The 9,626-nt window shown below is 44.2% G+C and overlaps 1 protein-coding gene across 1 annotated transcript; it reads left to right on the top strand.

The window, feature by feature from the left end:
- Window positions 1-2,852: 2,852 nt before the first annotated feature.
- On the top strand, window positions 2,853-9,414 carry LOC119434493 (ubiquitin carboxyl-terminal hydrolase 24-like). The gene is made up of 5 exons (XM_049659499.1): window positions 2,853-2,985; window positions 3,523-3,633; window positions 8,387-8,463; window positions 8,953-9,093; window positions 9,397-9,414. The coding sequence occupies exons 2-5, from the start codon at window positions 3,606-3,608 to the stop codon at window positions 9,412-9,414; spliced, it is 264 nt and encodes an 87-aa protein (XP_049515456.1). The 5' UTR covers window positions 2,853-2,985; window positions 3,523-3,605.
- Window positions 9,415-9,626: the final 212 nt, after the last annotated feature.

Genomic DNA, 9,626 nt, shown 5'->3' with positions numbered 1-9,626 from the left:
CCCTTGTGGAGGTCGCATTTGATGACTGTGGCCATATTTATTAGGGAAGCACCAGTGACAGAGTGGCCCAGTGTACGACTTGCCCCTGACTTCTGACCAGAACTCTGGGGTAGAATAACTAGTAGTGCTGCTACACATACCTTCTCTCTAGCACACAGCACAATGGCGGAAACTATTTACAAAAAGTACTGCATGGTGTAGAAAGTCTGAAATGGCAATGCAGTCGACTTTCGTTGATTCGACCCTGAAGGGACTGAAGAAATTAAACGAATCATCCAGTGGGTCGAATTAAACAAGATACAAGAAAAATGCCTAAACATACCACTAATTCATTGGGTATTCATTGGCCTTACTAAACGCACACGAATCAAGTGTACGCCCACTTTCTATGTGTCCAATGTAGAAAACTAACATAGAAATGACATTTAAGCTGCACAAAAAAAAATGCATGTGCACCCGACATTTTAGCAATAAAAATGGGCAAGGGCCTAACATTTGTTGTACAGGGCAGTCGATTTCCTAAAGTCAGCTTCACCGCCATACATTTGTGTCTTGCGGTAAGGCATATGAATGTCGCAAGGGCGGTTTTGCTTTTGTGTCTGATTTCAGGGCCCATTGCTGTTGTAGGCAATTTCCTGCCCAATTTCCAGGGAAAAAAAGGCAAGCATTGTAATTGTGGAAATATCGTAATTAAACACTGTGAGCTACAGTTATTGCTTGAAAAATCCTCATAGGCGTTTTCGATGGGAGTTTTTTTTTTTATGTGTGCTCATCGTATTCACTGTCCCTTAGGCTTTTCCGAGACAGATGCTGCCACTAAAGGGGCTGCTATTGGGGCCACCAGAGGAGTCAGGTGCATGCATGCTGACTGGTCAAGATCGAATTATCTGTCAAACACCAATTTTAGGATCGAAATAAAGTTTTGGCTCATAGAAATGCATGGACACCAGCCAGGACCTTTGGTAAGGATCAAATTAATGGAAAAATCTAATTAATTGGAGTCAAATTAACAGAAGTCTACTGTATGTGCAGTATACAAGATTCATAGGATGTGGACCAAGAAGTATGTGGTCCACATATTTCGTATGAAATCCCAATGAAGTTTCAGCAGACCAAAAACCTAGGTAAATACTGACAATGGCACAGACACGGGAGTGCGTGCATCTGCTTCATAACAGAATTTAATGCAGTGGCAGGAACTACAGACTTACACTGTGCTTGAATAAGTTAGAAGTGGTGTTGCTTGTACTGGCAGAAACTTCAACAAACTAAACTGACCTTTTTTTTTTTTTTTGTCGGTGGAATAAAGACAAGGACGCTGTCACTGAAGTGAGTGTGTCTGGGCATCTTTTTCTTTACTTCCACCGTGTTGCCTAACAGCTGGTACACTATTGTCACCGCTATTGTGGTGCACCCACTTTTATCTAATTATAGTCAACGTCGGATTTTTTGGACTCCCTAGGACCGCGGAAACATACAAAAAATCGGGCAGTCAGAAAAAATGATGCATGCCTTTTACTGCCCCTAAGGGCACAAATCACCACAGGCACGTCCAAAATAGCTCTGAAGGTCTGGCAGTACACTTATTAGGTGTATCGGTGCTCGTATTGTGATAAGAGATGGCGGGTGCACACATGTATAATTAAGGAATACATACTCTGTCCCATGACAATTGCCCTGTCCACTCTTGGTATGCTTCACCGCAATACTTCGCGTATGCTTTACCGCGTAACACTGCAGTATTGAGGTGAAGCTGAATTTGGGAACCGGCATTATGCAATGCGTCATGCTTTCCGACCTTCAAAGCCATTGGCGAGGATTACAAAGGCAGAGTCGGCGCCATTGCTAACAGCGGCGAATTGTTTTAATGAAAAACATGGAGTCAAATGGCAAAAAGCTTAGTAGCCAACGTCGCAATAGCTAGGCATAGCGTTGTCGTGGTGGTGGCTGCGGCTGCCAGCAGATGTGCATGTGAAAGTGCCGGTTCGAAGCGGCAAGATAATCAAAATGATGACGTGGTGGCTTCGATTAATGCCATTCACACCTGCAGTCATGGCAAAAGTCCGGCAATCGGACGGCAAAGGTTCTTTGTGTCCTAAATTTCAGACGTTCTTATGACTCTGTGGGCTAAGCAGCGGTGCCGCGATGGCGTCCGAATTACCGGGCATGTCCGGGAAATCGGACGTCTGGAAAATCGGTCGTTGATGGTATTGAAGTTTTTTGCTGTGCTGTCGACTTTGTTAAGATGAGGTTTTACTGTAGGTATTATGGATGGCTGATTGTTTACATTGCCTGAGGTTTGTGTCATTGAATGGTCTCCAGCCTGTAAACTTCAGCGCCGCTACATCTTAATGCAATGTGATGTCCCTTTATTTTGATAAGTAATGAAATACCACAAAGAAGATGCCTTAAAATTCATGACACTATAGTAAAGAAAACTGAATGTTTCATTATGCTGTTTATTACATCACAAACATTATTTGTTTGCTTACTACCTAATTATTGCTTTGTTGCAAGAAATTGTTGTGTGGAAATATCCACCTTGTAAAAGCGTAAACAAGACTTGCAGTATAGTGGATAAATAAATAAATGAAATAATTATTTACCAGTCATCTTACATTTGCATATTCTTTGACTTACGGAGCCTCCTGTCATGGTAACACTGACCTATTCTTCGGGTCGAAGATAGGTCCTGTATTCAGAAGGGGTAACAACCTGTCTAGTTTAACCTGATTGCTCTCTATAGTGGCTCCTCATGGTAGGCCTGTCATCGGACCCTTCAATCGTGTCTGAGATTCCTGACTTGCTAAACGACGCTGCCCGCTCACTGTGCTTTTCTGTTTTGTTCTGCAGCATGTTATGACGCACCTAGACTTTCTCCAGTTCCTCCTGAAGGATGGGTCCCAATACCTGCCTTGGAATCGGGCCAAGGAAATCTGGGACACGCTAGTCACCAATGCAGATGCTTGTAGCTCAGACCGAGAGGTAAGCCAGGACTTTTGACTGACACTCAGTAGGTGAGCCAAAGGCAGCAGACACTGTAATTGTGAGCCAGGCTAGCTGTAGTATCAGCTCAGTAAAGCAGCCGTGCTTAGCCTGCTTTGCACAACCTTAGCTGTACTGAAACTATGCACAGTACACCGTGCCCACTCCCGTCAACCTGTTGTCAGCAGCTCCATCTTTTATCAATACAGTAAATTATGTGCTTTCATTGCTTTAACTCGACACAGTGTTTAGTACGGAAATCTTTAATCTGGTGCAGCAATGCATTTCACGTGAAAATATATGCCCTTACTTCTTAAAAGCAGGACTCAGCACATATTTTATAGCAAAAGGTTTTGCTTCGAGTAGTTGGCTGACTCTGTTCTACTACTATTACAACGTGTCCTCTAACATTTATTAGATGTTATTTAGTAAATTTGGGTAATAAATAATCATGTTGACTAATATCGCATAAGTTGTGATGTCTGCTGCTACTATGAAGTTGGTTAGTAGTAATCTTGAGATGGTATTTGTTTGCAGATGTGCTTTGAGTGGTTTGAAAGTGCCTTCCAGACCTGGAGTCAGAGACCCAGTCACTGCTGTTTCAGCACAAGTTGCTCAAGATGGACCCCTCCCAAGTCAGCTCGAAAGGTCGGTCTGCACTGCCACAAACAATGTCGACTTGATTGCCGTGCAAAAAACAAAATGAAAAAAATTTTGCTGTATTGGTAAGCAAATACTATTCGAAACTTCGAATATTCGATTCTAATCGGTTAGCGTGTAATTCGATTTGACCAACACCTTTACTATTCTACATATTCAAACCCCCAAAAATGCTGTTGTTGGCTCTTTAAGTCAGCTCGCCGCAATGCAGCCGTGTTATGCGGTGAAGCTTACAGAATACTTTGGAGAAGCATATTTGCCATGCAGTGAAGCATATCAAAAGTGGCACTGTCACGAGGCCCTCTGCTTATGGCTTTCTGACACCACCAGATCAAGTACCCACACTTTGCAGCCTCTTCATGCAGCTGGACAACACAGCAGCCTGATAGAAACCTCTCTGTCTGCTACTAATTTGGCTAAGTGCCAAAAAGCACTGTTTCTAAACTACAAATTTGACAAAATAGCAAGTTTGGCAATGTTCTTAGACCCTTGTTCTAAAGTAGTTAAATACTATCAAGATGCTTCAATGGCAAAGTGGATTAAAAACTTGGCTTTAGAAGCAAGAAAAATTTCAACACTATGTCCTCCACAGCAAAAAGCTCCTTCCACGTCAGCACTGTTCAAGCACAAGTTGAAAGATATGTGCATGATGAAATTTTGGGCCCGCAATAAGATCCATGTCAGTGGCGGTGTAAGCATGGTGCTCCCTGTTGGCTCAACTTGCGAAGAGGTACCTGCTGAAGCCAGACACTAGTGTGTCCATTGAGTGGCTCCTTTTGGTTGTCTGAAGGAATTGTGGCATGGGGTAGGGTGTCGCTGCTTCCCAAACAACATGTCAAGCAGCTATCCTTCATTCATGCCAACATCAAATAACTGCAGTTATGATACTGCAGAAGTGCTGTATACTAGAGCGTTTTGTTGACAACGAAGCAGTATTTTCCTGTACATTGCTTGCTGTGCAATAAACTTGCTTTTTATTCCGTTTCTCTAGTTGGTGAAAAAAAAAATGCATTTTGCAAAACCAGCAATATTCGGATTCGAAAAATATTCAAATTCGATTTGCATTTGGTTCTTGTTAATCGATTGTGCTTTAAAATCGAAATTTGATGTTTGCACACACGTAGTAATTTACCCTTCTACAATACCAAGAAAGGAAGGCTTCCCACGAGAAAAAGAGGCTTTGTAAGTCGGAAAGGACGTGAAAAATAAATACGGGTTGCATATCGCCTTGACATTCCCGCACAAGCACGCCATGACGTAACGGATTCTGCCGGCGTCTGCTCTTGCCTAGTTAACATTTTATCGGCAAAGCTGGACTATGTTGGATTCCAAAAGAGCCAAAGACTGAAGTTAGCGAGCTTCAAGAAACATTTCACGGGCCACAACGGCTCAAGTATTGAAGAAAAATCACAAAATCCATGGCATCCCACTGGTGTGCAGACTCTGAGCTTTCAGTGCGAAATGAAAAAAAAAGATATGGAAATTTTACTTTGATTTTCTCCTCTAATAATGAACCCAATGTTTCGATATTAACAAAAATAGAGTTCTTAACCAATAGTTTATCAATCTAAACTGATTTTTAGCATTACGCTTTAGTACCCTTTAAATGTTCTTCTACTATGAAAACACTCTTTTTCTCTCTTTTAAAAGTCTCGGGCCCCGCTTTTAGGGCCAAGCTGTCGCAGGCGCATCAGGGTTTCCTTTCATTTACCCACACCTTCTAAACTAAGTGAACTCCTTAACCCTTTGAGGGTCGAATTGTTTTGCCAAATGCGACCCCCCAGGGTAATTTTTTTTATTGCTGAATTAAATTCTTCGAAAAACCTATTTCGAAAAATATGGTCGTAATTTTTTTAAGTGACAGTAAAGTGAGGAAAAAATTGTTTGTGTTCTAAAATACACAATGTCTATTCGTGAATAAGAAGATAAGCGCGCTGAAAAATGGTTGTGTGCACGTCCGGAAACCGAAACAAGTGAGAAGCCTTCGTCTTATCGCCAACAAGGGGCTATAGAGCTTTTGTGGTCTCCAAAAAGGAACCGCAAAACGGCAGCATCGTTTGTTTATATAGGCGGCTGCCTGGGAACAGGTGTAATCGCGCCGCGGTGGGCGATAAACGATCAAGTAACAAGCGGTCACCCTTTGAGAGATTTGAAACCAGATAGCCATCAGTTTAGTGCAACAAGCGAGATCCGCCGCAGGAGAAAACCGTTGCCGCCGGTGCCGCGCGCGCGCGCCCGGATGCGCAAGCGAGAGCTGACGCGCCGTTGCCATAAAAAAAAAAAGGGCAGTGGCGCAAGTAAAAATTCCACGTGTTCCCGTCAAGTGGCAGCACATACCAAGCGCAAGAAATAATCGAAAGAATCGTGCACTTCGCCGCCGCGCGCGCGCGCGTGCGCCCGGATACGCGAGCGATAGCCGACGCGCCGTTGCAAAAAAAAAAAAAAAAAACGGAGAGGCCTTGGCGCAAGTAAAAAATTCCACGTGTTTCCGTCGAGTGGCAGCACATGCCAAGCAAAAGAAATGATCGAAAGAGGCTCGCTTTTTAAATGTACAAGCGATACCGTACATGTACGCCATTGACCATTTTGAGGGTGTTCGCGGAGGTCGTACATGTACGATATTGACCCTGAAAGGGTTAACGGCCAACACTTCTGACCAAGAACAGCACTAAAATAGCCCTTGAGAGCCATTTCAAAGCTCATATCACACTGGCTTCCAGCAGTTTGATATGGTAACCTTGACCTTGCCTTGCCAGGACCCATACAACCACCTGCTGCATCTAATGGTGACTACAAAACTGTTCTACACGCTCAGTTGATCAATAATCTTATCAACGGCTCCAAAATATGCTCGATGAGGCAGGTTTGTCTAAAGCCGCAAGATGGTCTCAGTAAAAATTTGGCATTTGCAGCTGGCAAGGCCAAGCATTGAAAGTTATAGTAAGGTTTAGTGTTGCACTGAAGCTCCTCAGACAGTGTTTTTAGAGTACACGGAGGCGACAAGTTGGCGTGAAGTTGCACGTGAGGCAACTGCTACTGGACAGCTGAAGCAGCACCCTGGCAGTTGCGACATGTCTCACAGTGGCATGATGAGGAATGCTGCCACTGGCATTGTAGGCGTCCCATCTCAATGGCGCACAGAATGCAACCAAAGTAAAACCGTTGACATTTGTATCTTGAAGTGTACTGTTCATTCCGCTCAGACCACTCTATGCACACACTGGATTAGTAGGAACAATAGTGTTTGTGGTTTTTGCGCACAACGGTCATGTCGGCAGTGGAAGGCGGAATGCCGCCGTGACTCCGCTGCGGAGCCGACTGAGCCAAGCGTGTGGCTTTGTCGTTTTATTGCGATAGCAATTATATGGACACTCAAAAGCAGATTTCTGCCGTCGCCGTCGGCGTCGCCGTCGCCGTCGCCGTGAGGTTCCGTATGACGTCATTTGGAGATGAAATCGTCGCCGCGCGCCGAACGCTGTATGTGCGAGTGAAAGGGCGCGAGGGACGCGCTCTTTCACGGGGAGTGAACGCACGGCGGAGAACAAACGCGCGTTCCGCGCCGTGCTTGCTTAAGGGCTGCAGAAGTAGGCGTCTCTTTCCTCCTTTACAATCACCATATATGTAGAGCAAACGCGCCTTCTTCGGACGCGCGAGAGGCCGTGGGGAGGGGGAGGGAAGGGAGGCGACGTTTAGCTGCGGCACCAAGTGCCTATTTATATCAGAGGCTCCAGCAACAGTCACCAACGCCGCACGCATTTTGAGCTAACGCGGGCAAAACGCCGATGGCGTCGACAACAGTTCTGCGTGTTGTTGCTACCAAAGCCGCTCACCTTACTTCGTATGACATTGCTGTGTTGCTATCGCATTCATTGCTTCGCCCTTAGGGCGAAACTGTGACATTTTTGCAGGCAAAGCGCACTTTGCATCTCTTGCGTCTCTGATGACATTCCTACCATCCACACATGCACAAGCTGCGTTTGGGCCATTGATACCGGGACATCACGACGGCACAAATTCACCTCAAGTGTCCATATAATCGTTAATGTAATAAAGCTAACCGTGTTCATCTAAGGCCTTTAAAAGGTTGAAGTGGTAAAACCAGCGCGAATGGCAGAAGGAGACCCTCAGCATCACATGCACAGAAAGACATGCAAAGGACACAAACACATAAAAGCACCTGGCAGAAATCAGAAACACAAGAGCACAACTTCATATCATTTGTGCTGTTATTTTTTTTTCTTCTTTCGGTTGTTTACGATAAAAGGCGATAAAAGGTTACCACCAGCTCCAGTTCTCGTTATGAGTTCTGCGGACTCAAAACCACGCATGAGCTTTAATCTTGTCAAATCAGAGGATGTTGTAATGATTTTTTATGCACTCTGTGGATTGAGACTGCATGTAGTGATCGCTTGGCCAACGGCTGTCTGCTAAACTCGAGTGTGCACCTTCCGTTTGAAGTCTCCCACGGTGAAAGGATGCAAACTTCGAAAAAAAGAGCGAAGTTTCAGGAGCAGGCAAAATCTGCAACAGCAATGTCGATGAAAAAGTCGCTTATCTAAACACAAGGAGTTAATTATCATTATCTACTGTTCCAAGCTTACTGTTGTTCACATGCTGCATCCTGCCGCGCCGTTGGTGCGCATCTGCAGGATATTACGAATTGTAAATTTTGAGGTTCATAGATTGGAATTTATGGTATCGTCTTTCAAGTGTTTACCGGATCTGGGGCTTCTCGTTTCAGCGTTTTCATGTTTCAAGACTTACTTTGAGCACGTAAACATCCATGAGAGCAAGCTCAAGAAGCGACCTGGTATCTTGGTGAGTGCTGTTCAGCTCCGTTTCGTATCTAGTCTAACCATGCTGCATATATTAAATGCAGTTCTTACGCAGCCTTCATTTCATGTGAACGCACTGTGACAATTCTTAAATCACCAGTCAGAAATTGTTTGCGTATTTTTATCCATTGTTAGGGCATCCCAAGATTTCCTTATAGTACACGTACTATAGACAGGGTGATCTGAACTTTACAGGATAAGCGAATACTCAATAACTTGAAAAAATATAAACAGTAACATTATGCAGTTTTCACAGAAACACTGAGAAAGACGAAATTTTTTCTAAATGTGGCTGATTTACTAATTGACAACTCGAAGCACTGAAAGCTTGGAACAAACCATGCGCATAATTTCTGTGGTAATTCACAGAACCTATCTGTATCAAGCATTAAATAGTGTGAATGTAGCTATCGTTTCGCAGATGCAACCCCCCTTCACACTTCTTACACTTTATTGACTTACTCTATTGCAGATAGTGGAGAAGCTGGAGCTGTCGGGGATTGACTTCCTGTGGCAGATATCACTGGCTGCACCTGAGGAGGAGATTGCCGAGTTAGCCATCGACTTTATTCTCGACCTCTCCTATAAGTTCCTCTCTCCAAGGCTCAAAAAGGTGTGCCCCGAGCTCTGCTGCCAGTGTGCCTTCCTAACTTTAATCTTGGGACTACGGGGCATACAGTGTATTCATAGTGTATATTTTGCATGTGCTTTGCTTTGGAAAGGCCTGCGGTGTTCTTGTTGTTGTTTCCCCTTCTTTTTTTACACGTCATTATTGAAAAAAAGAAAAGGGCGTGGGGGGGACTGAATTTCTTGCAGTAGTCACAGTAAAGAAATCATTTTGATAGAAGCCCAACCAATGCCGCACCTGGCTCCTGGTATTCTGCAACCTCGATTACACGACTTGTCGCACACATAGATGCAGGGTGTTTTGTGACCGTTTACATATGATGCACATTTTAGCAGATCTACATAGTTTTTAAAAGCCCTTGGGATTTTGTTGCTGCTCCTTCGTCACCTTCACATCTGCTATGTGCAGTAGAATGTTGTCGGAGCTTGGCGTCGCTCGCCAAGCTCCGAAAGTTGTCCGACTTAACCGATGTGCGGCCAAATACAGTGGAATCTAGATGATACAATCACGGTTAATAC

The sequence above is a fragment of the Dermacentor silvarum genome, unplaced genomic scaffold, assembly GCF_013339745.2.
Source record: "Dermacentor silvarum isolate Dsil-2018 unplaced genomic scaffold, BIME_Dsil_1.4 Seq11215, whole genome shotgun sequence".
NCBI classification, from domain to species: domain Eukaryota; kingdom Metazoa; phylum Arthropoda; class Arachnida; order Ixodida; family Ixodidae; genus Dermacentor; species Dermacentor silvarum.
The sequence above is the reverse complement of the archived record's forward strand: the minus strand, read 5'-3'. Positions and strand labels throughout refer to the sequence as shown.

Bases quoted from the DNA above. Each gene is read 5' to 3' on its own strand.
- LOC119434493 (XM_049659499.1), top strand. From the start codon at position 3,606: ATGGACCCCTCCCAAGTCAGCTCGAAAG. The intron at 3,634-8,386 runs GTCGGTCTGCAC...TTCTCGTTTCAG, and splicing joins CTCCCAAGTCAGCTCGAAAG to CGTTTTCATGTTTCAAGACT. The intron at 8,464-8,952 runs GTGAGTGCTGTT...ACTCTATTGCAG, and splicing joins AGAAGCGACCTGGTATCTTG to ATAGTGGAGAAGCTGGAGCT.